This window comes from Euleptes europaea, chromosome 12, assembly GCF_029931775.1.
Source record: "Euleptes europaea isolate rEulEur1 chromosome 12, rEulEur1.hap1, whole genome shotgun sequence".
Lineage (NCBI taxonomy): Eukaryota > Metazoa > Chordata > Lepidosauria > Squamata > Sphaerodactylidae > Euleptes > Euleptes europaea.
Window position 1 is genome coordinate 22,490,509 of NC_079323.1, and position 23,500 is coordinate 22,514,008.

Genomic DNA, 23,500 nt, shown 5'->3' on the forward strand with positions numbered 1-23,500 from the left:
ACGGGTGGGGGGCGGAACTGTTGGTTCCCCATGGACTGAAATGAAAGAACTGCCAAAATGCTATACTCCTTTCTTTAGAGACGTCTATAAGCATACCGAGAATGCCAGAACAAATAGACGCCGGCCAATAAAAATGTATAACATGCCAACACCTTTACTCAACCCAGTTTCTTTTAATATTCTAGTTTAAATACATCGTAAACTGCTCTCTAGGGCTTCAGGTGAAAGTGGGGCTCAAACTAGAATAATTACATGTGATTACACATTTGAGGAAAATAGGTACCCCAATCTCTCTTTAAAATATAGTTTTAGACTTAGAGAGGCATTTTTGTCCATTCAGTGTCCCAGCATCCAAGTAATGAGTAACTATTCCTAAAATGATAAATAGGGTTGGTTCTCCCAGACAGTTTGTTAACCCCTGTTTCCATCCAGATTTACACTATTACCACTGCAAAGTGGTAGTGGTGGGGGAATGAAACTTATAAAAGATCCCAAAAATGATATTTTGGAGAAATACAAAATTATACAAAATAGATACCCTACACCTTGAAGGAAGATGACCTTCTATTACCCGTCAATGGGGCTTTGCCTACAGGGGATCCATTTTAAAAAAATTTCTTACAATATTTATACCCTACCTTTTCTCTTAGCTCAAGGCAGCTTTCTTTAATGACACCTTTCTACACACCTACAAGGGAGCAAACAATCAAAAACTTTTCAAAACACCTTTCAAAAACACCCACACCCACTTAACAATTAATATAAACCAAATACATAAAGACACAAATGGGAAAGTGGGTCAGCGAGGAAATGGCAAACAACTCAGAAAAAAGTCTTCATTTGCTGGTGGAAAACTATGATAAAGGGGGATACATGATATACTCCTTACTACCTACTCCAGTTAGCATTCTGACCACAGCATTCTGTAACAATTATAGCTTTTGGACACTCTTCAAGGGCAGCCCCACATAGAGCACATTGCAGTAATCTAATCTAGATGCTACCAGGGTGTCAAGATCTTGCAGACCAGTCCCAGTAATCTGAAGCAAGAAACTCAGAGTGTGGTGACACTGTCACGACTTTTGGATTACTAGATATTATAATGGACAGAAGAAGAGGGACATGAGGCTGCTATTTGCTGTGGCACTCTTTCAACTCTCATAAAATCCTGTTCCGACATGAGCACTAAACAAGCTACACTCACCCCCCAAACTTTAGTGGATATACAAGAAATATATTTTGCTCTAAATTCTGTGCCTGCGTTCAAAAACTGGGTTATAGATGCCTTTAATATATCCCCAAATAAAATAAATATCTCTGGTGGTTAATTAGCAGGACTGGATTGAGGCGTTTTATTATTATTAGTGTGTATTCAAGTGAATTTGAGAATATTCAGTGGTTCAGGGATTTTTTTTTTAATCCAGGCCTGATATGTGCAGAGCAAAAGTAATTTGCTGCTTTCATCAAGTGGGTTTCACGAACCATGTTGGGTTTTCTATTCTGCTATTTGGATGAGTTTTTAATACGGACATCTTTTTTTGAGACTTTAATCCTGGTGAGACAAAAAAGACACTGCTTATTATCCTAGTTCTGAAAGATTTGAGACCGAGTGTGATAGAAAGAGAATCATCATCATGTCTTAAGAAACAGAATTCAATTGATGAAGACACGAGAGCCCAACTAGACATGGTTGTTAGGGATCCGTGAACAGACCTCCTGGCATGCAAGTTAAGCTAAAGAAGAAGCCATGCGAGGGAAAGCAATTTGCAATAGGGCTGCAGTCGTGTTTAACTCTTTGTCCTATACTGCTTCCCTGACAGAAATAGCTCTCCCTTAGCTCCTGTTAGGTTTGGTCGGGAAAATGACAAGTGCTTGTCTTGTATTTTACCTTCATGCCCTACTGAGTCTAACGTTATCAAAAACAACAGCACAACGGCTCATAGGTATATGACTACTATTGTGCTTATATTAATATAAATAAATTCCAATATCTCAACATAACATTCAGCAGATATTACAATATCATATCTTGATACAGAGTCATTCCAAAACAAACATACACAATCTACTAGTCTTCCTTAAAGTTCAGCAGCTCAGGGGTCGCATAACTAGTTAGCATGCCAGAGTCTTGTTCGTTATCGGAATTAACCAGACAAATCGCTCCACCAACAAAGAACGGCCATGCACCACCACCCACAGAATCGAGAAAGAGCTATCAATCTGTCAGTCCTTTCCGTGTGTCCGGGCCTGGTCCAAACTGCCACACGTGGTTGATTTTAAACTTAAATTACTTGTTTGGAGGTCCAATCACAGATCTCCAACTTCATTTGTAGCGTGAGGCATTATTAAATTCCAACAAAGGGTGATTAACAATTCTTCTTAACATTTCCACTAACAGATCTGAGGTAAAAGCAGTATAGTAATTCTTGACAGTCACTTTACCCAGTGGGAAGCCTCGGTTCCTGCCTAAACGGGAGCCGCGTTTGCAGCCCAGGCGGGAGGCAAGCCAAAACGCGCGGGGAGCGGGGAATAAAATGGCCGGCTGGCTGACATGCGCTTTTGCGCGTGCTTGTCGGGCCCGTGCCGGCCCCGTCTCCCCAGCGACAGGGCTCGTGCTGGCCTTCTCCTCCCCAGCAACAGCTTCCCACTGGCTGGCCCCCTGGGTTCAAGCCAATGGGAGTTGGGGGCGGGAGCTGGAGGGGGCGGGGCCTACCCCTCCCACGTTAGTACATAACGGGGAGGGTGACCCGCCCCCAGCTCATACTGTCTTTTCTTTTGATCCACCCACCCTCCCTAGCTTCAGTCACAACTTGGGCGGATAGGCATGCAAATGTGTCAGTTGGGGGAAAAAGCAAACTGGAGGGGTCGCTTTCCTAACTCAGGCAAGCAGCGGGCAAACACCCAGTGGCAATCGTCCTGGTGTTTCCTTGGTCCCCGCAAAGGGACCAGCTGTGGGCTGGTTGGCACATCAGGCCGCATTGGGGTCGGCCTTGGCACCTGACACATAGTTCATGCTGCGCCACAAGGGGTCGCAGCTGTTGCCAATTCCAAGTAGTGGCCTATTACCTTCCAACTATATATCAATCCTTTTCTAATAAAGTATGATGTATGTTGTTGTTTAATAAAGTTTTGTTGCATTAAATTGCTCATTAATGTCTTCAATATAATGTTAGCGCTTCGGCCTTCCCTCCCATTTAGCCCTGGGTCTGCGAGACACAAGACAAAGTGTCTCTGAATGAGTGGGTGGAATTAGATACTGCAGGAGGTGTAAGGCTATCTCCAGAAACAACACTACTGCATCTATAGTGCCATTCTAAGCAAAGTCGCACCCTTTGGAGTGCACTGATTTGTGTCACTGTTAAATATCATGTTTTGTTTTGTTCCCCCCCCCTTCTAAGCTAGCAGTAAGCCACTCTCTCAGCTGTACCACTTCAGACTAGAATATCACTATATCGATATATGAACATGTATACCAGGTTCCCAGCTTTCATTCTCTCTCTTTGTTCCCAGTTTTCTCTCTCTCTCTTTGCTAGCCCCTTCCATTGAGAAATGTCTTTCCCTTAAAGCCATCCAAGCTTTAGTGAGATCTTTCCTCAAACTTCACAGCAAAACAGGTTTCCTTACCAGAGAAGGTAAGGGGATGATGGGTGGATGAGTGGTATCTCTGAAAGAAATGTGTCCCACTGTCGGCTTTCCCCTTAAAACTGTCATTAAACACTAAATAAAATGTCTGTGGGCCAAACTGCAATGAATACACATGAACCAATGAAGGTGTCTTATTCTGAATCAGACCCTTGGTCCATCAAAGACAGTATTGTCTACTCAGACTGGCAGCGGCTCTCCAGGGTCTCAGGCTGAGGTCTTTCACATCACCTACTTGCCTAGTCCCTTTAACTGGAGATGCCGGGGACTGAACCTGGGACCTTCTCATGCTCTACCACTGAGCCACGGCCCCTCCTCTGTCCAGAGAGTCTCCAGTGCACTTGGACTAGAAGTTCCACGTCCTGGAGAGCTGCGCCCCCCCCATCTAACCACACAGCAGCCCCTGCACCTCTGCTGCAACTCAGAGCATGTGCTGTAAGCTCTGCCCATGCAACCCCATAAGAAACCAGCCTGTCCTCTTCCTCCGCACTCATACATTCAGCCCCAGCCAAGCTGCACCCCAAGACCTCTGCCGCCCCACCCTCCTGTCGCTCACTAATGCCTTCCCTCTCCTCCATCTTGGCACGTTCACCTCCCCTCCAAGCACCCCCCCACACACAAATATCTGGCCATTATGCTCTTGTGTGGATCTTCAGATGCCAGAGGTTGGGCAGGCTCACCTGGCAGCTGGATAAAACTCCTGCTCTATTCCCTACTACCCATAGGGGAATGGTCTAGGAATGTATCATCTGATCTGGGCCACTGTCTTGCTTGACCCAGCCGAATTAAGTGCCAACTTTTTACAGAAAGGCCTCAAAAGGCTGTGCGCTCACAGCAACAGAAGCATCCAGTCTAGGACTAGGATGTCGCGTCTGCTCTCGTGTGTATTTCTCATAGACCAACATGCTTTTTTAACGAGATCCTTTCCTTTTAAAACTTTCCCATCTGTTTTGGCAGCAGTTTGATTTAATGCATAAAGATGATATGCTGAATGGAATGAAAGTTACTGGACTTCCCCCCCCCGCCCGCCCTGAAAATGATCAAATTTACCCGGTTTCACTGAGTTTTGATACTTTCATGCTGACAAGGCAGGTTTTTAAAAAATATTTTGGACTCAAGAAAGAGCTTCTGAACTGAAGACAGAATTACAAGCTAATTGGTCCAATATGATGGTGAGTTCTTTTTGGCAAGGATCTGTCACTTAATTCTCTTTGTCAGACGATAATTTCATTTACATGGTTTACATTAGAGTATTCAAAGAGAAGGAAATTATTTTACAAATGCATTTTTACAATATTTATGCTAACTAACTGACCACAGGTTAAGACTATTAAGAAGCCCTGATACCCCAGAAATTAACTCTCTGAATTTCAAACCAACTCTTTCCCATGCATTCTGTGATTGGACCGCTATTTAGGGTATATGAATGATACACGATACAGTTATAAAAACCGAGACGCAATTATCTAAGTCATAGTTATATATTCATAATTCCCTCACATAATGTGGTCCTGTTGCCACAGCTGTGTGGAAGAAGGAATGCATCGGCTTAGTGATCCACACCAATGCCAAATAATGTAGAGGGTACATATACTTGTGTATGATCCCCTCCTCTCCACTTTTTGCAGGAGAGCTACCGTATAAACCCACAAAGCTGTGGAGTTCATATAGTTCTTGCTCCAAGTGGCTACGGCAATCATATTGCTCCACATGGAAGGATTTTGATGTATGAAGAAGAAGAAGAGTTGGTTTTTATATGCCGGCTTTCTCGACCACTTAAGGGAGAATCAAACCGGCTTACAATCACCTTCCCCTCCCCACAACAGACACCCTGTGAGGTAAATGGGGCTAAGAGCCTGTGACACCCTGTGAGGTAGGTGGGGCTGACTAGCCTAAGGTCACCCAGCTGGCTTTGTGTGAAGGAGTGGGGAAACAAATCCAGTTCACCACATTAGCATCCGCCGCTCATGTGGAGGAGTGGGGAATCAAACCTGGTTCTCCAGATCAGAGTCCACCGGCCCAAACCACTGCTTTTAACCACTACACCACGCTGGCTCTCCTAACCTATCTCATAAGGTTGTTGTGAGAATAAAACAGGGGAGGGAGAACCATGTATGTTTCCCTAAACTCTTTGCAGGAAGGGTGGGATAAAAATACCCTAGATAGATGATAGGGAAGTTCTCTCTGTGATATCTGATTTGTTAGAAGAGTTTCACACACACAAGCCATCATTTGATGTTACAGTCACTACATGATCAAACTAGCTTACAATCACCTTCCCTTCTCCACAACAGACACCCCGTGAGGTAGGTGAGGCTGAGATAGCTGTGACTAGCCCAGGGTCACCCAGCGGGCTTCATGTGTAGGACTGGGGAAACAAATCCAGTTCACCAGATTAGCCTCCGCCGCTCATGTGGAGGAGTGGAGAACCAAACCCGGTTCTCCAGATCAGAGTCCACCACTCCAAACCACCGTTCTTAACCACTACACCACGCTGGCTCTTTCTGACACTAGGCACACTCTGGCTTACAAATAAATTCATAACATGACATGCACAGCACTAGAATCTTTTGCTGTATGCACCAGTACTTTCATTCTATTTAGACACTCAAGAGATTCAGGGACTGAGCCATGTAACCTAATTTGTAATTCTTAGTAATTATACATCGAAGGCTGAAGTATTACAAACTGTGTCACGCAGAGCATTCGTTTCTGAAGAAATAAAAAGCAACAAAAGGTATCTTTTTGATCTTTTGCAGCCGAGCACTCACAAAACCTTACCAACCGTCACACAGTACTGGAGGCCAGAGCTTTCAATAAAGATGGACTCTCTAATGATCCTCTGTGCAGCATACATTACAGCAATGTAAGGAAGACTAGCATGGATTTGTCTTTGTGGCTGATTCTTTTGGCAACTCTTGGGATTAACATACTAAATTAGGAATCCAAAAACAAGAAGTCTGTCATGGATTAAAATTCTGGAAGGGGTAAACCCATGAGCAATTCAGACTGAATTTTCCTTAACACAACAGGGGGTTGAAATATGGAATAAACTGTCACTAGCAGCAATAAAAACCAGGGCTTGTAACTCAGCAGAAGAGACATTTGGACCCATTTTTCAAAAAGAGACAAAGAAATTGCAAGACGTAGACTACTACCTGAACATCTTCGGATTAGGGTGACATACAATTGCATAAACCATACATCGTTGCAGATTTGTTTTCTCTCTGCACAATTTAGAATAGGCAGAAACAATAATATGACAGGTTATTTTCATGATCTACTTCACAGCCTTCATCAAGGAAAAAAGCAATTGAGATGTTTTCCCCTGCATCTACATCACAAACTGAGACCTATCTGAGGTAGAATTTTCACTATCCAAATTTTGCACTGTTTTGCTACTGTCTGTGGGTTGGTTCACAAAGGCACATACATCTCTGCATTTTAGTTAAGGGTGCCAACCTCCAGGTGGCAACTAGAGCTCTCCCCCTATTACAATTGATCTCCAAATGACCAAGATCAGTTCCCAAGAAGAAAATAGCTGCTTTGGGGGGGGGGGTGGAGTCATATGGCATTATACCCTGCTGAGGTCCCTCCCCAAACCCTCCCCAGGCTCAAAAACCCCCACCCCCCATCTCTAGGTATTTCCCAATCCAGAGCTGGCAACCCTAATGCTATCACATGCTTAGAAGGAGGCAAACTAACATGGACACACTTTAAGGTTATCCCAACACTAGATCCTCATTTTAATAACAGCGTAAGTGAATTTGCAGTGTAACTGATGTAATGTGATGTTCTTCTTCTGAATGCTGTGAGGGAGAAAATATTTGTCCCCTGCTGTATTTTTTACAGACAACTCTCTATGGATGAGGCTGACATGTTCACATGGAATTCATTCTTGACATAGGTTCTTTTGGTGCCAAGGTCATACAAACAAGAAAACATGGCAACAAATATACAGTTTGTTCTTGTGAAGGGTCAGGGACTCTTCAATTCATTCTTTTTGACATGGAAACCTTATCTGCTATGCTAGGAAGGTACAAAGGCTTTGAACTTTCCACCAGCATCAACATCACCCCCTTTTGATCTGGCCGCCTTTCCAGTTCTCTAATCATGACAAAAGAGAAACGTCCCTGTGTTATTTTATACTTGTAATCAGCTATATTTCATGGTTCTTACTTGTATGTCATAAGAGAAGCTTCACGTCAGCTCTAGAGAAACATATCTGTCCAACAGATGTGAAGCAAATCTCTTGCTAATATAAAATATGGTAATAGTAGAGTATAAAATTCAAACATAGTGAAGAAAGAATAAGTCACTGGCACAGATGGAGATCTGTAATGTCATCCAGGGACAGATCTGGGTTTACCACAAGGCTAAATATACAGCAGAGTGGCTCCCGAGTGAACCGACAAACCCTCCCTGATAGCATAATTATCTACGATTGCTTCAGACAGTGGCTTCAGATGATGCGGAAGCAGACAGAAGACGGGGTACAGGTTCATAAGAACATAACAAAAGCCATGCTGAATCAGCCAAGGCCCATCAGGTCCCGCAGTCTGTTCACACAATGGCCAACCCGGTGCCTCTAGGAAGCCCACAAACAAGACGACTGCAGCAGTACCATCCTGCCTGTGTTCCAAAGCACCTAATATATTCAGCATGCTCCTCTGATCCTGGAGAGAATAGGTATGCACCATGACTAGTATCCATTTTTACTAGTAGCCATGAATACTCCTCTCTTCCATGAATATGTCCACTCCCCTCTTAAAGCCTTCCAAGTTGGCAGCCATCACCACATCCTGGGGCAGGGAGTTCCACAGTTTAACTATGCATTGTGTAAAGAAATGTTTCCTTGTGCTTCCCATTACCATGCATTCATCCAGGGTCCCCAATCTGTCCTGACTCCTGAGTGACAGTGAGAAGTGAGTTGCAGGCTCTTAGTTTTTGAGTGTATAATGCCTCGTGTGGATCATGTGGAGCTATTCCGACAGGCCTATGGTTGAGGCCAGCTACGGTTCCCTTATATATAAATGCCGGCCTCCCCTAACCTCCACTGCTGTTATATTTTCCCCCTATATTCCAATTTGGGATCTTATCCATCTGCTCACCGGATGTAGCCTTATGTTACACCTCGGAGGCGCCAGATAACGTAAGACATTTGTTTGGTATGATTGTTTTATGGGGCTATTTTAAATGTTGTTTTTAAGGTTTTATCTATTCAAGGGAATGTTATACCCCTTCGTAAGCCTGGCCTTGGCTGGGGAGAGCAGGGTAGAAGTTGAAATAATAATAATAATAATAATAATAATAATAATAATAATAATAATAATAATAATAATACTGCAGCATGCCTGGAGAAGGGGCTTCAGCCTTCACCCACATGCTTTTTTCCCCCACAACCAGAAACAGTTCCAGGGAGGGGCACCATTTGACCTACTGCGGGGTCCCATATGTACATTTTCCCCATTGAGAAATGAGCTTATTGTCCCTTCATCAGGAGCTTTCATATCTCTCTCAGGAAGTAAATATAAAAGTTATACTTTGGACAAGCTGGACAAGCCCAGGTACAGGAAGCAAATGGAATTCGTACCTCCTGTTTGCCCTCTTCCCTCCTATATTTGCATCGAATCTGAAGTCACTCTGAATAAAGAGTGCATGTCTTTTGAGCTTCATTAAAAACCATCTCGGAACTTGGTGCACGTTCAAACATTAGATGATTAGGAAGAAATTATTCTACTTTGAGGAGAAATTTTAACTAATGACACTCTAACTGCCGTGAAGAGCAGAATAAGCATGAAAGCTATCCACAGGTATGGGAAGTGCCCGACCAAGAAAAGATGCCTTTGTATACCTTTGTGACGAAGGATATAGAAGATCATGGGAAGTATCTGATTCAGACCTCAGATTGTATTATTCATAAAGGTATGAAGTTCAGTGCCTTGTAATTAAGCAGCTCAAAGCTATATGTGGGCAATGCAATCTACGGCAGTCAAATTGTGTGTGTTTGTGGTGGGGATTCTGGCAGACAAGTCGTAACATTTAGCTAATTGTACAGCAGCACAGGATTCTCACAGTGCTGCGACAGAAGTATGATCCTCTACCTGGGCAAGCTGGTGCGAGAATCTGCCTCAAAGGGCTGAAAATATCTGCAGGTTTCCAAATTCTAGGTCTCTTGATAGTTTTCCAGGAAGTAAGGGCCTATTGGGCCAGCCCTAGGGTTGCCAACCTCCAAGTACTAGCTAGAGATCTCCTGCTATTACAACTGATCTCCAGCCGATAGAGATCAGTTCACCAGCAGAAAATGGCCACTTTGGCAATTGGACTCTATGGCATATAAGTCCCTCCCCAAACCCCGCCCTCCTCAGGCACCACCCCAAAAACCTTCCTCTGCTGGTGAAGAGGGACCTGGCAACCCTACTAATACCCCTTCTCAGACTTCACTGCATTCCTGAATTTGGTAAACACAGCTGAGTTACAAAGGGATTACGGAAGGCTTGGTGAATACATGAAGCTGCCTTATACTGAATCAGATCACTGGTCCATCACAGTTCTGGTAGGAGTCTCTGGGGTCTCAAGCTGAGGGCTTTCACATGACCTACAACGTGATCCTCACTGGAGATGCTAAACTTTGTTCAAGCGTAAATGGACAAGCTGTCCTCTTAGGATGGCACAACGAGGTGTCTGCCAGATTCTATGAAGAGGTATATCTCACAATCGCAGCATGTACAACTAGACCATAAGCAAGAGGATTTAGCAAAAAGCACTTCACGTTGTTTTACCTGCTGACTTTCAAACGTTGCAATTAAAATCTGAGGTCAGTTGGCATGCCAGGCTGAGGAATGTCAGAATGAGAGAGCGTGGGCTGGCCCGAGGGCATCGGGTGGTGGCTGGGTTTCAGACCCGGGCTCCCCAGTCATGGCATGCCAGTTGGAATGACCGCTGGTCGTGAGACTGGTTTGTGTACAAGGAGCTTAAGATGGGAGAGGGGCTGTGGCTCAGTGGCTATTGATTTCAGTGGTATCTGGGACTGTCTCGGTTTCCAGCTCCAGGAACTGAGCACAACAGGATAATCATATGGCTGCAGCCACAGCATTTGATATGTGCACTATTATTTAGTAATTTTTATTTGAAAAAATAATGGCATAATATAATAACCAATGGTCACTGTGCACTTTAAAATATCCTTATAAAATTATACGGCTAAACTGCATAAAAACCAGACAAATTCTAGCAAATGAAATGCTAATGCCAGTTGCCACCAATTGCCGCTCAAGGGCAAGCATTTACATTTTTAGTGGCTTGAGAAATATGTCGAAATATGACCCCTGAGGTCTCAGGAGGAGGGGGCAGAGGGCACTGGGTTTTTCTCAGACATTTCTTCACTGTTTACTTAACCCACGCTTGTCCCCTCTCTAAAAGCAGCCTTCTGTAACTCCTAAGTCTGGCTATCCTCAAGCTTCATCCTTTACAACAATATCTCCCCTTCACTAAGAAGAAACAAAAAGGCTCACAATGTGACCTCCAGAAGCATTCCTGTGTGGTTCAATTACTCAGGGCTTGCTGTGAGTATTCTTCAGGTGTTAAACCTCCAGTGAAGTTAAGCAGAAAAATTAGGACCAGCTCGCATGGGGCCCAGGAGGATAAATTAGCTGTGGCGTGGGCCATGGAGGCACATGAATTGCAATGAGAAATGAAATGTATGTGCTGCCGTGAAAACAGGGCCTATGCCCATAGCCCCTGGTTCTCCGCACGGGTTTAATGTGCAGCGGGGGAAGGCATGTAAGACTCAGAATGCCAAGCAGAGTCATACCCTTTTAAGTCCACTGAAATTAACTCTGTTTAGGTGTGTACTGCAATTGTCCTGCCACATATGCATCAGGGGACGCACTAGGGCAGGGGTGTCGAAATCGATTGTTACGAGGACCGATGTGACTTAAATGTCACTTGGTTGGGCCAGGCCATGTGTACCATAAAATTTAATGCCAAGTACCAGACACACAAACTTTATAGAAGACACAGGCAAAGCCAATTAATGATATTTTTTACTCAAAATACAAACATGCTTAAAACAATAACACAGTATTTTCTTTTATCGAACAGTGTTTTATAATTGACACCGTGGGACTGGGGGAGGTCGTTGTCTCAGCTGGTGAGCCTGCAGCGGACTCGCCAACCCAGATAGGAATGGGGGGGGGCTGTCTCAGCTGGCTCGCTGGCCAGGTAACAGCCTTCTAGGGGCCAGATCCGGCCCCTGGGCCTTATGTTTGACACCCATACACTAGGGGATCCTTAGATGAAAATGAAGAGGCTCAGTGCAATTCTAAGAAACCTTACATCCTTCTAAACCCAATGAGATTAGCAGGGTGTAACCTCTGTTTAGATGTCACTGTTAGCCACTCAGCCAATAATACTGCCCAGTACAAGAGAACAATTGCTTACCCAATGCAATTTTTCAAAAAATCTGTAGCAATTCAGAAACAAGCTCTAAGAATATATAAAGCAACCAGAACCATTTGGGATCCTAGCAGGCATCTTGGGGACAGAAGAATGCAGCAACCATCCTTATATTGTACAAATCTAGGAACATTCAGAAATTGCATAGTTCAACTGTTTACCACTTATAGCAGCTGCAGACTGCAAGCTATGTTAGAAATTATGACCCACATAACTATACTTGGCTCAAAATATATTTAATTATATCTTTCATGGGGAAAAACCCAAGGAGCCGCTGAGCAGCACATTGCTGATATGAACAATCCAGAAAAAAATATGACCAGACACCAAAAATATAAGACATACCATCACAGTCCCTGCTTAATGAGAAAATTTCCTCTTATTAACACACCCCAGTTGGAGCATCACCCATATTGGTGCTTCTACATACTAAACCATGCTGTACTGTGGTTATTGCTTTAACTTCTTATAAACTGTGCACACTGGGGAGGAAAAGAGAAATATTTAAAATGAATGAATGGTGCCACCCCCTCTCCTCACTATGTTAGGAGGGGGCCCCGTACACCATCACATGCAATGGAACTGCAACTCTGTTGTTTACGGTTTGAGCAGATTTTACTCAGATCCTCAGTCCCCCTTTTTTAGAGGTTTGAATGACATTGTTAAAATTTGCCTTGAACTGCTGTTCACATAACACATTCCAATGAACACATGAAGCTGCCTTATACCAAATCAGACCATTGGTCTGTCGAGGTCAGTATTGTCTACTCAGACCAGCAGCAGCTCTTCAGAATCTCAGGCAGAAGTCTTTCACATAACCTACTACCTTTTCCCCTTTTAACCAGAGATGCTGGAAATTGAGTCTGGGACCATCTTAATGCCAAGCAGGTATGTTCTACCACTGAGCCACCGCCCCTCCGCATACAAACAGCTTACAACCCATTGGACAGCACTGTAAGCAGTCCAAAATGTAGAGGGAGGAATATAAGAAGCAAGCTTAATTGGAAGGGTGACTTCCAACCGATAGTTACAAAGCATGAAAAAGGTTTATAGTTCTGGTAATTCTTACCTCAATAATGTATAGAACCACGTTCTTATAAAAGCAATACAATATGCATTTTGTCACTCGGTTGTAACTCCAGGCTCCGTGGACAAGTAATAACTTCTCCAAGTATGAAAACTGGAAAAGGAAAAGTAGGAAATAATTAAATTATATATTGTATCGCTTTACATACAAATCAAAAAGAACTGTGAATAACTATTAATAGATCGATCAATGTTACATAGTGTTCACTATGGATGGTATGAATTCAAGATCCATTCAGATGACTTTTGTCCTACCACACAGTGATTTTTTTTCTTGCACTCACCACACCCCACACCAAATGACTGGCATGCTATTTCCATTCAGGATCCTTTCCCAATATCTTGTTCTACAAAGATCCACCACAGCATGACTGAAAAAGGGATCTGGTAAGGAGATACACGGAGCAGATCTGCACTCCTGGGGACAATCCACACAACAAGTTCTACATCCCTTTATAACTTTTGGACAGTACTTTCTGGTAGAATTCCATATAGCATCTCTTCTCATGCATGGATTCACAACAGTCTATTTTTGAACCTTCCTAAGTACCTCAGTGGGAGAGGACTGGCTCATGGTGAAATGATTTTCAAGACCAAGTTCCATCAGGATCTCCGTTCCAGAATGACTGCCTCAAAGTCATTGCATGGTAGAAGAAAAAGTTGGGGGAACTATCTCTCAGCTGGAAATTGAAAGTAGAAGGCTAAGAGCCTAATTTCTATGAGAATGCCTCCGAATTGTCCAACTGACTCCAGTGGGATCTTGAGTAAGTATGCACATAATTGCAGCGTAAGTAATTGTGAACTATAAGTATCAGCTTCTGGGTTCATTTAGGGTCAAAATGGACAAGACGATGGGAGTTGTAGGATCAGATCTCCCCAATTGGCCCGTATTCTACCATTCCAATAGCAAAGTATGAAGCCCTCCTCCAGTGTAAGGAAACTCCATCTGACTTGAGCGACTGTTTCTCTGGAGAAATGGTCTTTTCAGTTGGAGGAAGGTTCCTTAGGCTGGTAGAAAACTTCAGACTTTGTTAAGTGAAATGGTAGCTAGTGTTTAAAAAAAACCCAAAATTAGTCATGCAGGACCCCAAATCCGATTAGAAGTAGAGAAAGAGATTAAAGGGATTCAGATTATGGGGAGAAAGATTTTTGCTCTTCCAGACTCACATGGTTTTGCTAACTGCAACTGACATTTCCCTAACACTTTGAAGAAAAAAAGACAGGCAAAAGGTAGGCGTCCATCTTTTTTCCTTTCAAGGGCTAATAATGGCGTATGCGTGTGTAATGCAGCAGGGGCCAGTTTCAATTAGTAAACCCATGGGTGGAAAAATTAAACCCCTCTCCCTTCCCCATGTGACCCGCTACAAATTAGAGACTCCACATAGCTGTTAATTTTGCTTTTAAGAATGCACACGGAGAGCTCTGATTTCCCTCTCATCTAGCTACTCATCATCTCGTCTTTCTGCCAAGGGGCACAAGGTGCTGTACAGATAAGGCTAAGAGACAGCCCAAGGCCATCCAGTAAGCTTCACAAACGAGGAGACATTGGAACCCAAGGCTTTGCTTGCCCGTCTACCATATAGCTGTAACCTAACCTTTTCGGCTCGCAAGGCACTTTGCTCGGTCAGTAGCAAATTATCGGTACAAAGTATTCCAAGGCCTCGGCTAATCTTGGAATGGATCTTATGACATGTGGAGCAGTTTAGTATCAACACTGGAAAACACTTTATGCGTGGGCTCTGGAAGAGTTGAAAGACATTTAGGAAAGGGGGAGGCGAGGCTAGCTGGCAAACATGTATTTCTGCGTGCACTCAGATGTAGATGGCACTGTGGGATTTTTTGGGGGGTCCCTATTGGAAGCCGTTCCAGTAAATACCTCCTGTCAGGAAGAAAAATTACAGAGCTGCGGCAATTTTCCGTTTCCATGTTAGAAAAGTGTGTGTGTGTGTGGGGGGGGAACTGTGCATTTTCCTTGTATGGGAACGTGGACCTGTGTATTTGAAAAGGTAATGTGGGATTCAGCCCTGAATCGGGCCTGTGGTGCTTGTCACCTTGCAGAATCAATCACAGCGCAGCCGGGGACCACAAGGGGGCGGGCGGCCAGGGCTTGCCTCGGGCATCCCAGAGACTGCCAGCACTCATTATCTCAGTGCTATACAAGATGTGAAATGCAGGAAAGGGAATATAATCTAGTCCTCCCCACCACCCCCAGGAAACATGAGACCAATATTCATATAATAAGAATTTCTATTAGCATTAGTATAATAAAAGTGATACTTGAGCGTAATAGATTCCTCCTTTGAATAACAATAAAATCTGCAATCAATTTCTGAGCTACATAAAAAAAAAAATCTCTACATGTTGGAGTCTCTAAAACGGGGTCAGTGGAGTATGCTGAAGTGTGCGGGACAAGAGATGTTTCCAAGATACGCTCTTTTTCCATGAGTCTGTGGAAGTTATTCTCCGAGGCAACAGGTCAAAATTTAAATTGTATTTGTTTGGTTTACACTCATGATCTCTCCTCTTTTGGCACGCTTCAGATTTTTCCACATGTGGCCACATCTAGCATCACTGGATCAGAAGTATCTTTTTAAGGATTATGAGGCAGCTTTCAAAGTAAACACCTGTGACTCCACTATCATTACTATGTCTGCAAGAAAGGAATAAATAATTCCCATGAAGGTCAGTTTCCTTTCTAAACCCTCCTAGGTTTATTCTAATCTGCAGCATCACATAACCTGTTTTTAGACTGGGTACCCTGCACTGGGTGGAAAAACGGAGGAAGGGACAAGCCACGGTGGCATTCCTGCGTAATGGAAAGAAACCTTGAGAGATGCAGAAAAATAACGATTTCTACAAAATGAACACCTGGGGTCTGCCCAAATTCCATGGGACTAAGAGCAGCACATCAGTTCTGCCCTCAACGCTGTCCATGCTTGTTGGCAGGACAGAGGAATGTGCAGTGCAAGCCCACTGCTGTTTGGCGGTAGCACATGTCCCAGGGGGCTGGAGTCCAAAAGGAAGGACGGAATAGGCCTCAGAGCATTTGCTAAGAACATAAGAACATAAGAAAAGCCCTGCTGGATCAGACCAAGACCCATCAAGTCCAGCAGTCTGTTCACACAGTGGCCAGCCAGGTGCCTCTAGGAAGCCCACAAACAAGACGACTGAAGCAGCATTGTCCTGCCTGCGTTCCACAACACCTAATATAATAGGCATGCTTCTCTGATCCTGGAGAGAATAGGTATGCATCATGACTAGTATCCATTTTGACTAGTAGCTATGGATAGCCCCCTCCTCCATGAACATGTCCACTCCCCTCTTAAAGTCTTCCAAGTTGGCAGTCATCACCACATCCTGGGCCAGGGAGTTCTACAATTTAACGATGCGTGTCTATGTTCCCACGTGTCTTCCTCAGATCTTGTTCTCCAAGCTCAATTTCTCTTTTTCACAGGATACTTTGAGGGAGGTACTACAACCTCACAGCATAATGATTTTGGGGGGGAGGGGGATAGGGGGTATAACCAATCTTCCTCAATAGGCTGCCATATTCCCAGGTGGGGCTACAAGGAAAGGACACTGAGTCAGACTATTCACAGTCAGTATTATCTCCTCTGAATGGCAGTGGGTCTCAGGTTAAGGTCTTTCACATCACCTACTACATGAACCTTTTAACTGGAGATGTTGAGGACTGAACCTGGGACCGTCTACATGCAAGGCAGAGGCTCTTCCACTGAGCCAAAGCCTTGATCAATCAGCTATATTGAGCTATTTGATAACATTGTATAGTTACACTTTAGACAATAAGGGATAAAAAATTCTACTCTCTTCCAAGAGGAAGGACCGTAGACACGCCATTTATTGCAATTTTCTCATTCCCCACAGGTGACATCTAAGGAACCAGATTCAAACCATCCTTAACAGATTTATCCTGAAGTAATTTAAACAAAAATGAAAGTAGCAATTAGGGTGGTCGAACAGGAAAATGTTTCACCAACAGGTGTTGGAGTTCAGAGCAAGGAAGTTATAATTAGAAGAGCCTCAACAGCTGTAATGGATGGCTTCTCTTCCCAATTACGAAGAAGTCTGAAGTTCTGTGGTGAGTAAAGAAGAAACCTAAGCCTTCAGGAGAAGATGGCTCATGGCCCAGTGCAGTGGAATGGATCCCAAGCACTTTTGAGGTATCTGCTTGAGGCCAGCAGCCTCAAAGGAGCGAGAAAGGAAAAAATTCATCTGGCCTCTAGGTCAGCAATGAGGTGTTTATGCTGCCTACACAACTGGTGCCTCTGTCAACAGGATAGGCAGCTGCTCTCTTGTATGACTCTGACCTGTGCTATCGCGTAATCGGAGGAGTTGGTTGCCTGCATGCCTTCGTTGCCACTTATCCCCACTCCGACGTGAGCCGTCTGGATCATCCCCACATCGTTGGCACCGTCCCCAATGGCCAGGGTGATGGCATTCACGTGCTTCTTCACCATGTCTACAATTTCAGACTTCTGCAGAGGAGACACCCTAGGACAGAGAAGAGAAAACACCAGTCGATTTTCCCACATGCTGCGCTACGTATGACTTTCCAGAGGGACAGCTGTAATCTAGATTTAGACATATAAAAAGGGCAGTTACTGGAAAGTTTCCTAATCCAACACTTAAAGCTTTCGAACGCGTGCCAAAGATTCCCCTCCCTCCCCCTCCGCACACCTCGAAAGAGAACAGAACACTATTCCTCCTCTGTAAGTAAATAACGTACACACAGATTGAAAGCAAGAAAATTTGAAAGATTTTAAGAGTTCTGTGACAGAGTAATGTATGTGGCTGTGTGAATGTAATGCTCATCAGCAATACCAGACTGAATGCATTTGATTACTGAAAAATAGTCCTTACTTTTAACTGTTGCACCATATGTTTCAAGCTTTCCCCCTTGTCACTATGTTGGGCCCCCAGTCTTGAGTTGGAATCACCGCATATTCTCTGTTCCATCTCTCTGCTGAAGTTTTTGAGAAAGATGCCCGCTACTTCAGTTCCGAGTTTTTACTGTGAAACTCATACAAGGATGCCATATTTGAAAAGGAAAAGTGGTGCCCTCATAAAGGGACACATTTTAGTGGAATTCTGCCATGTCACAAATGTGCCCTCTAGATAAGAGGATAAAGGATAGGAAAACAGTCTACTTTGTCAAAATCCCAGTTCTATAAGGCAGAGTGTTCTTCCAACAGGCAACCTCTTATCTAGCAAGCCTATCGGATACAAAGAACCAGGAGCTACATGTGTACAAGAGGAGGAGGAGGAGGAGGAGAAAGAGAAGAAGAAGAGTTGGTTTTTATATGCCGACTTTCTCCACCACTTAAGGAAGACTCAAACCAGCTTACAATCACCTTCCCTTCCCCGCCCCACAACAGTCACCCTGTGAGGTAGGTGGGGCTGAGAGAGTGTGACTAGCCCAAAGTCACCCAGCTGGCTTCATGCGTAGGAGTGGGGAAACAAATCCAGTTCACCAGATTAGCCTCCGCCTCTCATATGGAGGAGTGGGGGAATCAAACCCAGTTCTCCAGATCAGACTCCACCACTCCAAACCACTGCTTTTAACCACTACACCAAGCTGGCTCTCACGTGCATCTCATGTTACGTGTACAAAGCAGGGATTGTTAATTCTTATTTCTGGTGAGAGCCATGAAGATCAGATGACTTTTGGAATGCTTTGCAAATCATTCTTTTGCAAATGAATTACATGTAAACCCTAGAAGGATGGTTCAACCTCATAATTATACTATACAAAGCTTGAAAAGTGACCGTCATACACAATATAGTGGGAATGGTCTTGTACCTCTAACCCTGCTGAAGTATCACAGCAGGACCAAAAGGCAGGTTATTTGGTTATATCAGTTTTTGGACCATCTATAGAAAGTCTGAATTCTTGCCACAGTGTCAATCCAAAGAAGGGGACTTTGGCTCAGTGCTAGAATTCATGATTTTAGTGTTCTTTAGAAGGCTTATAATCTGTCTCACAACTGACGTTGTTGAGGTGGCGCACGAAAATACAGTGAAGCCAATAACAATAACAATTTAAAAAACTCTCAGCAATTGTAAAATATATAAAACAACAACTAAGCGGCCAAACGGCAGCTAAAGGAGAATTAAAACAGTGGAACTGTACTTAGAATTAGCAGAGAATGCTAATTATCACCTCATGCCCGGCAAAATAAACATGTCTTCAGCCGGCACCTAAAAGTCAAAAGAGTAGGTGCCGCGTACAGGAAATGAATGCCGCAGACAAGGTATCACCATGGAAAGCCCCCTTTCCAGCAATCACCCATCTTACTTCCAAAAACAGGGGCACACAGAGCAGCGGGGCTTAACAGAGAGGCAAACACAGGTGAGGAGTCCCATAAGATCATAAGAAAAGCCCTGCTGGATCAGACCAAGGCCCATCAAGTCCAGCAGTCTGTTCACACAGTGGCCAACCAGGTGCCTCTAGGAAGCCCCCAAACAAGACAACTGCTGCAGCACCATCCTGCCTGTGTTCCACAGCACCTAATATCATAGGCATGCTCCTCTGATCCTGGAGAGAATAGGTATGCATCATGACTAGTATCCATTTTTACTAGTAGACATGAATACCCCTCTCCTCCATGAGCATGTCCACTCGCCACTTAAAGCCTTCCAAGTTGGTAGCCATCACCACATCCTGGGGCAGGGAGTTCCACAATTTAACTATGCGTTGCGTGAAGAAATACTTCCTTTTATCAGTTTTGAATCTCTCTCCCTCCAGCTTCAGCAGATGACCCCGCGTTCTAGTATTAAGAGAGAGGGATAAAAGCTTCTCCCTGTCCACTCTCTCCAAACCATGCATAATTTTATAGACCTCTGTCATGTCTCCCCTTAGCCGCCTTCTTTCCAAGCTAAACAGCCCCAAGTGTTTTAACCGCTTCTCATGGGGCAGTTGCTCTAGTCCCCAAATCATTTTGGTGCTCTTTTCTGCACCTTCTCAAGCTCTCCTTTTTAGGTGTCGTGACCAATACTGTACACAGTATTCCAAGTGTGGTCTCACCATAGATTTGTACAAGGGCAGTATGATATCAGCAGTCTTATTCTCTATTCCTCATCTAATTATGGCCATGTTCCATGACCCATGTCCAATCCCTGGCACCGCTGAGTCAAAGAACATCAGAAGGCATAGTAGCGGGAGAGGCCTCAGAGAACCATGGCAACAGAGAGAAAAGAGCACCGGGTAAAATGGGTGAAAAGCCTCTGTATAAAGCAGCTCCACCACCTAAGCATGTCATCCGAATCCAAACATCACGATTTAAAATGTGCTACATGCTAATATTATAAAGCAACATTTCCCCAATGCCTTTGGGAAAGCAATATTGCCTTCAGGTATTTTTCACAGCTCTACATGGACACTTTTGACCACATCAAATTGCAACCTGGGACCAGTGCACGGAGAAGCCCAAACTGAAGCATCTTCAGTACCATCCACTGCATGGTGGGTGCAAGCAGAAAAATGGGTTGGATCCAGACTAAAGTTTCCAATGGCAGAATGGAACTTTCCTACATTCCTCCTCTTACTTCGGTGAGCTGATATCCCTGAAATGCTGCTCCGGGGGAAGAGGGGACCCAGAGGAATGGCATGAAGGGTCTGTGCAGCAGGAAACTGCCAATTCGGTCTGGATCCAACCCAATGTCCTGTATACTACCACTCCACTAAGCAACATTTGAAGCCTCTCTCCAGCCCAATTCCAGCCAATTCAATCTGGATCCAACCCTGTATACTACCACTCCACTAAGCAACATTGGAAGCCTCTCTCCAGCCCACTATTTTAGGCAACAGCATTACACCAGCAAAGCTGGTTCCACAAGAGACGTGAGGCTATTGTTGAGATGCATTTTTGTGAATCATCTCAAGACACACACACCCTCCATCACATGACATCTGCTTAAGGGCTTTGTGCACAGCCACATCTGGCAAAGGCACTGATAAATGCCGATGACATGGTTTTGGAGACTTTTCAACGAAGTTTGGCTGGTACTATACACAATGATGGACGAGAGGTGGAAAGTTTCGCCAGAGCTCTACAACTTTCAACTGCTATTCTGCACCTGTTTGCTCCCGTCCGACTTTCGTCACTAACCAGATGGTGTATGAGGCTGGCGTATGAGGATTAACACATGCTGTTAAGATTGTGCAAGGTCCTTGGTCTGCTGGTGATACTAACACAAAGCCACGGGTTGTGATGCTGATCCTGTAACATTCATTTGTCTTCGTAAGACCTGGTACACCGATTTGCAACTCAGCATTCAGGTCTTGTGTACTTTGCAAACCTTGAACATCTTAAAGTTTTGGGTCCACACAGCAACCTTGCTTGTAAGGAGCAGTTCCACAGAGAAAAGTAGTTGGATGTTTCTATTGTCGTTCTTGGTTGCATTCTTTCTCTTGAACACACATGGACACATGAGGCTGCCTTATACTGAATCAGACCCTTGGTCCATCAAAGTCAGTATTGTCTACTCAGACTGGCAGCAGCTCTCCATGGTCTCAGACAGGGGTCTTTCACATCACCTACTTGCCTAGTCCCTTTAACTGGAGATGCCAGGGATTGAACCTGGGACCTTCTGTGTGCCAAGCAGATGCTCTACCACTGAGCCACAGCCCCTCCCCTCTAGCTATATCCTTATTTTACCCCTCTAGCTATATCCTTATTATACCCCTCTAGCTATATCCTTATCTGGAAGGACTAGCAGTATATTCAGGTCAAGAATAGGGGTTGGGAAGGGAGACTTGGCTAAGCAGTCCCAAATCATTTAATCCTAATATCTTCTTGCATGGAATTCTCATTGGGGACATGGTTAAATCCTCAGAAAAAATATATGATTTAGTCCAACCTTATTCCAAAACAAACTACAGACCTTATTACTAACAATCAAAACTGCAGAGATGGCAATTAATAATCGATAAATAAAGCTACTCTGATGGTCATCGGTATTAAATTCTAACATTTCTGTATTCCGCTTAACTGAAATGCTGGCAAAAATTACGCTTCATCCCTCACTGAAACCCATAAAGTGAGAACTCCAGACAGAGTTGGAGCCAAAACAGAGGTTTGCATATGTGGAGTACATCAGTTATGTGCCTCAGGTGTCCCGTGAGCCAAGGAGGGAAGCCAACTACCTTTACCCACATGAATAGCGGTAATTATTTCATTTGAAAGCAAACCCCCTGCAACATCTTTGCACTCCCATAAAAACAACCTTCATACGCTTGAGAAAAGAGATCTTAGTAATTTTCAAAGTTGACCATTTCCAGACCATAATGCAGTGCAGGAAGGTGGGAAACAGCTAAAGAAAAAGGGTTAAGTTTAAAAACAACAACACAAAATGCTTTAACAGAGGCGGTTAACTTTTTTTGCCACCGAGGAGTGTACTGGAAAGTTTTGCCATCAAGCATTCAACGTTACCTCTGCGGCCATGAATTGCAAAAAATATGCTTGGGGAGAGGGAATTAATGTGAGCGATGTCTGTCTCCACAGGGTGAGGACTGGCCATTTCCTTGTCATCACCACTATGAATGCAGAGGCATTTGAACTGGCAATGGAGTGTCCACGTAGGCATTTTGTGCGCATTTGTGCACTTGCCTCCATCAGCCAGAGTTTTCCCTGCGTTTTTTTTCCTGAGCCATGCCACCCGGCAGCTTTTCTGGGCTTTAAAAAACAACAGTAATTGCTCCTGGATAGCCTCAGATCTTGTCAGATCTCAGAAGCTAAGCAGGGTTGGCTCTGGTTAGTATTTGGATGGGGGACATCCAAGGAATAGCAGGGCTGTGACGTGGAGGCAGGCAATGGCAAACCACCTCTAAATGTCTCTTGCCTTGAAAACCCTACGGGGTCAGCTGTGACTTGACGACACACAAAAAATTGTGCTGTAGTGCTATAACATTATAATGATGTATTCCCACGATCTACTAACTCCTCTGGGTTCCCAGTTTTTATTTGTTTAATGTACTGATACTTGCTGGTCAAATGACTTTAAACAAACTGAACTGAACTGAACATTTGTTTAAAAGGGGCCAAAGTATAATATGTTTTTAACGAGTGGGGTCCAGATTCCCCAGACCTGACCTGCCTTCCTTGCAGCCACACGGCAGCTAAGGGGAATGTAATTTTTTGAAGCCTGCAGGGCCCTGATTCAGCTTGGGGCTGTGGGGGGGGGGGGGAGCAGAGTCTTCTGCTTACCTTCCTGTGCCATTTTCCCAAGCCAAAATGGTCCTGAGGGAGAATTATTTGCATAACCTGGACCCAAATTATTTTAAACCATTTTCTTT

General features: G+C 44.1%; 1 protein-coding gene across 1 annotated transcript in view; it reads right to left on the bottom strand.

The window, feature by feature from the left end:
* The window catches only part of ATP8A2 (ATPase phospholipid transporting 8A2), a 419,645-nt gene that overhangs the window by 162,182 nt on the left and 233,963 nt on the right, over window positions 1-23,500 (bottom strand). Inside the window, 2 exon segments of the mRNA XM_056858410.1 lie at window positions 13,169-13,279; window positions 17,514-17,697. Of these exon segments, the coding sequence (XP_056714388.1) occupies window positions 13,169-13,279; window positions 17,514-17,697 (295 nt within the window).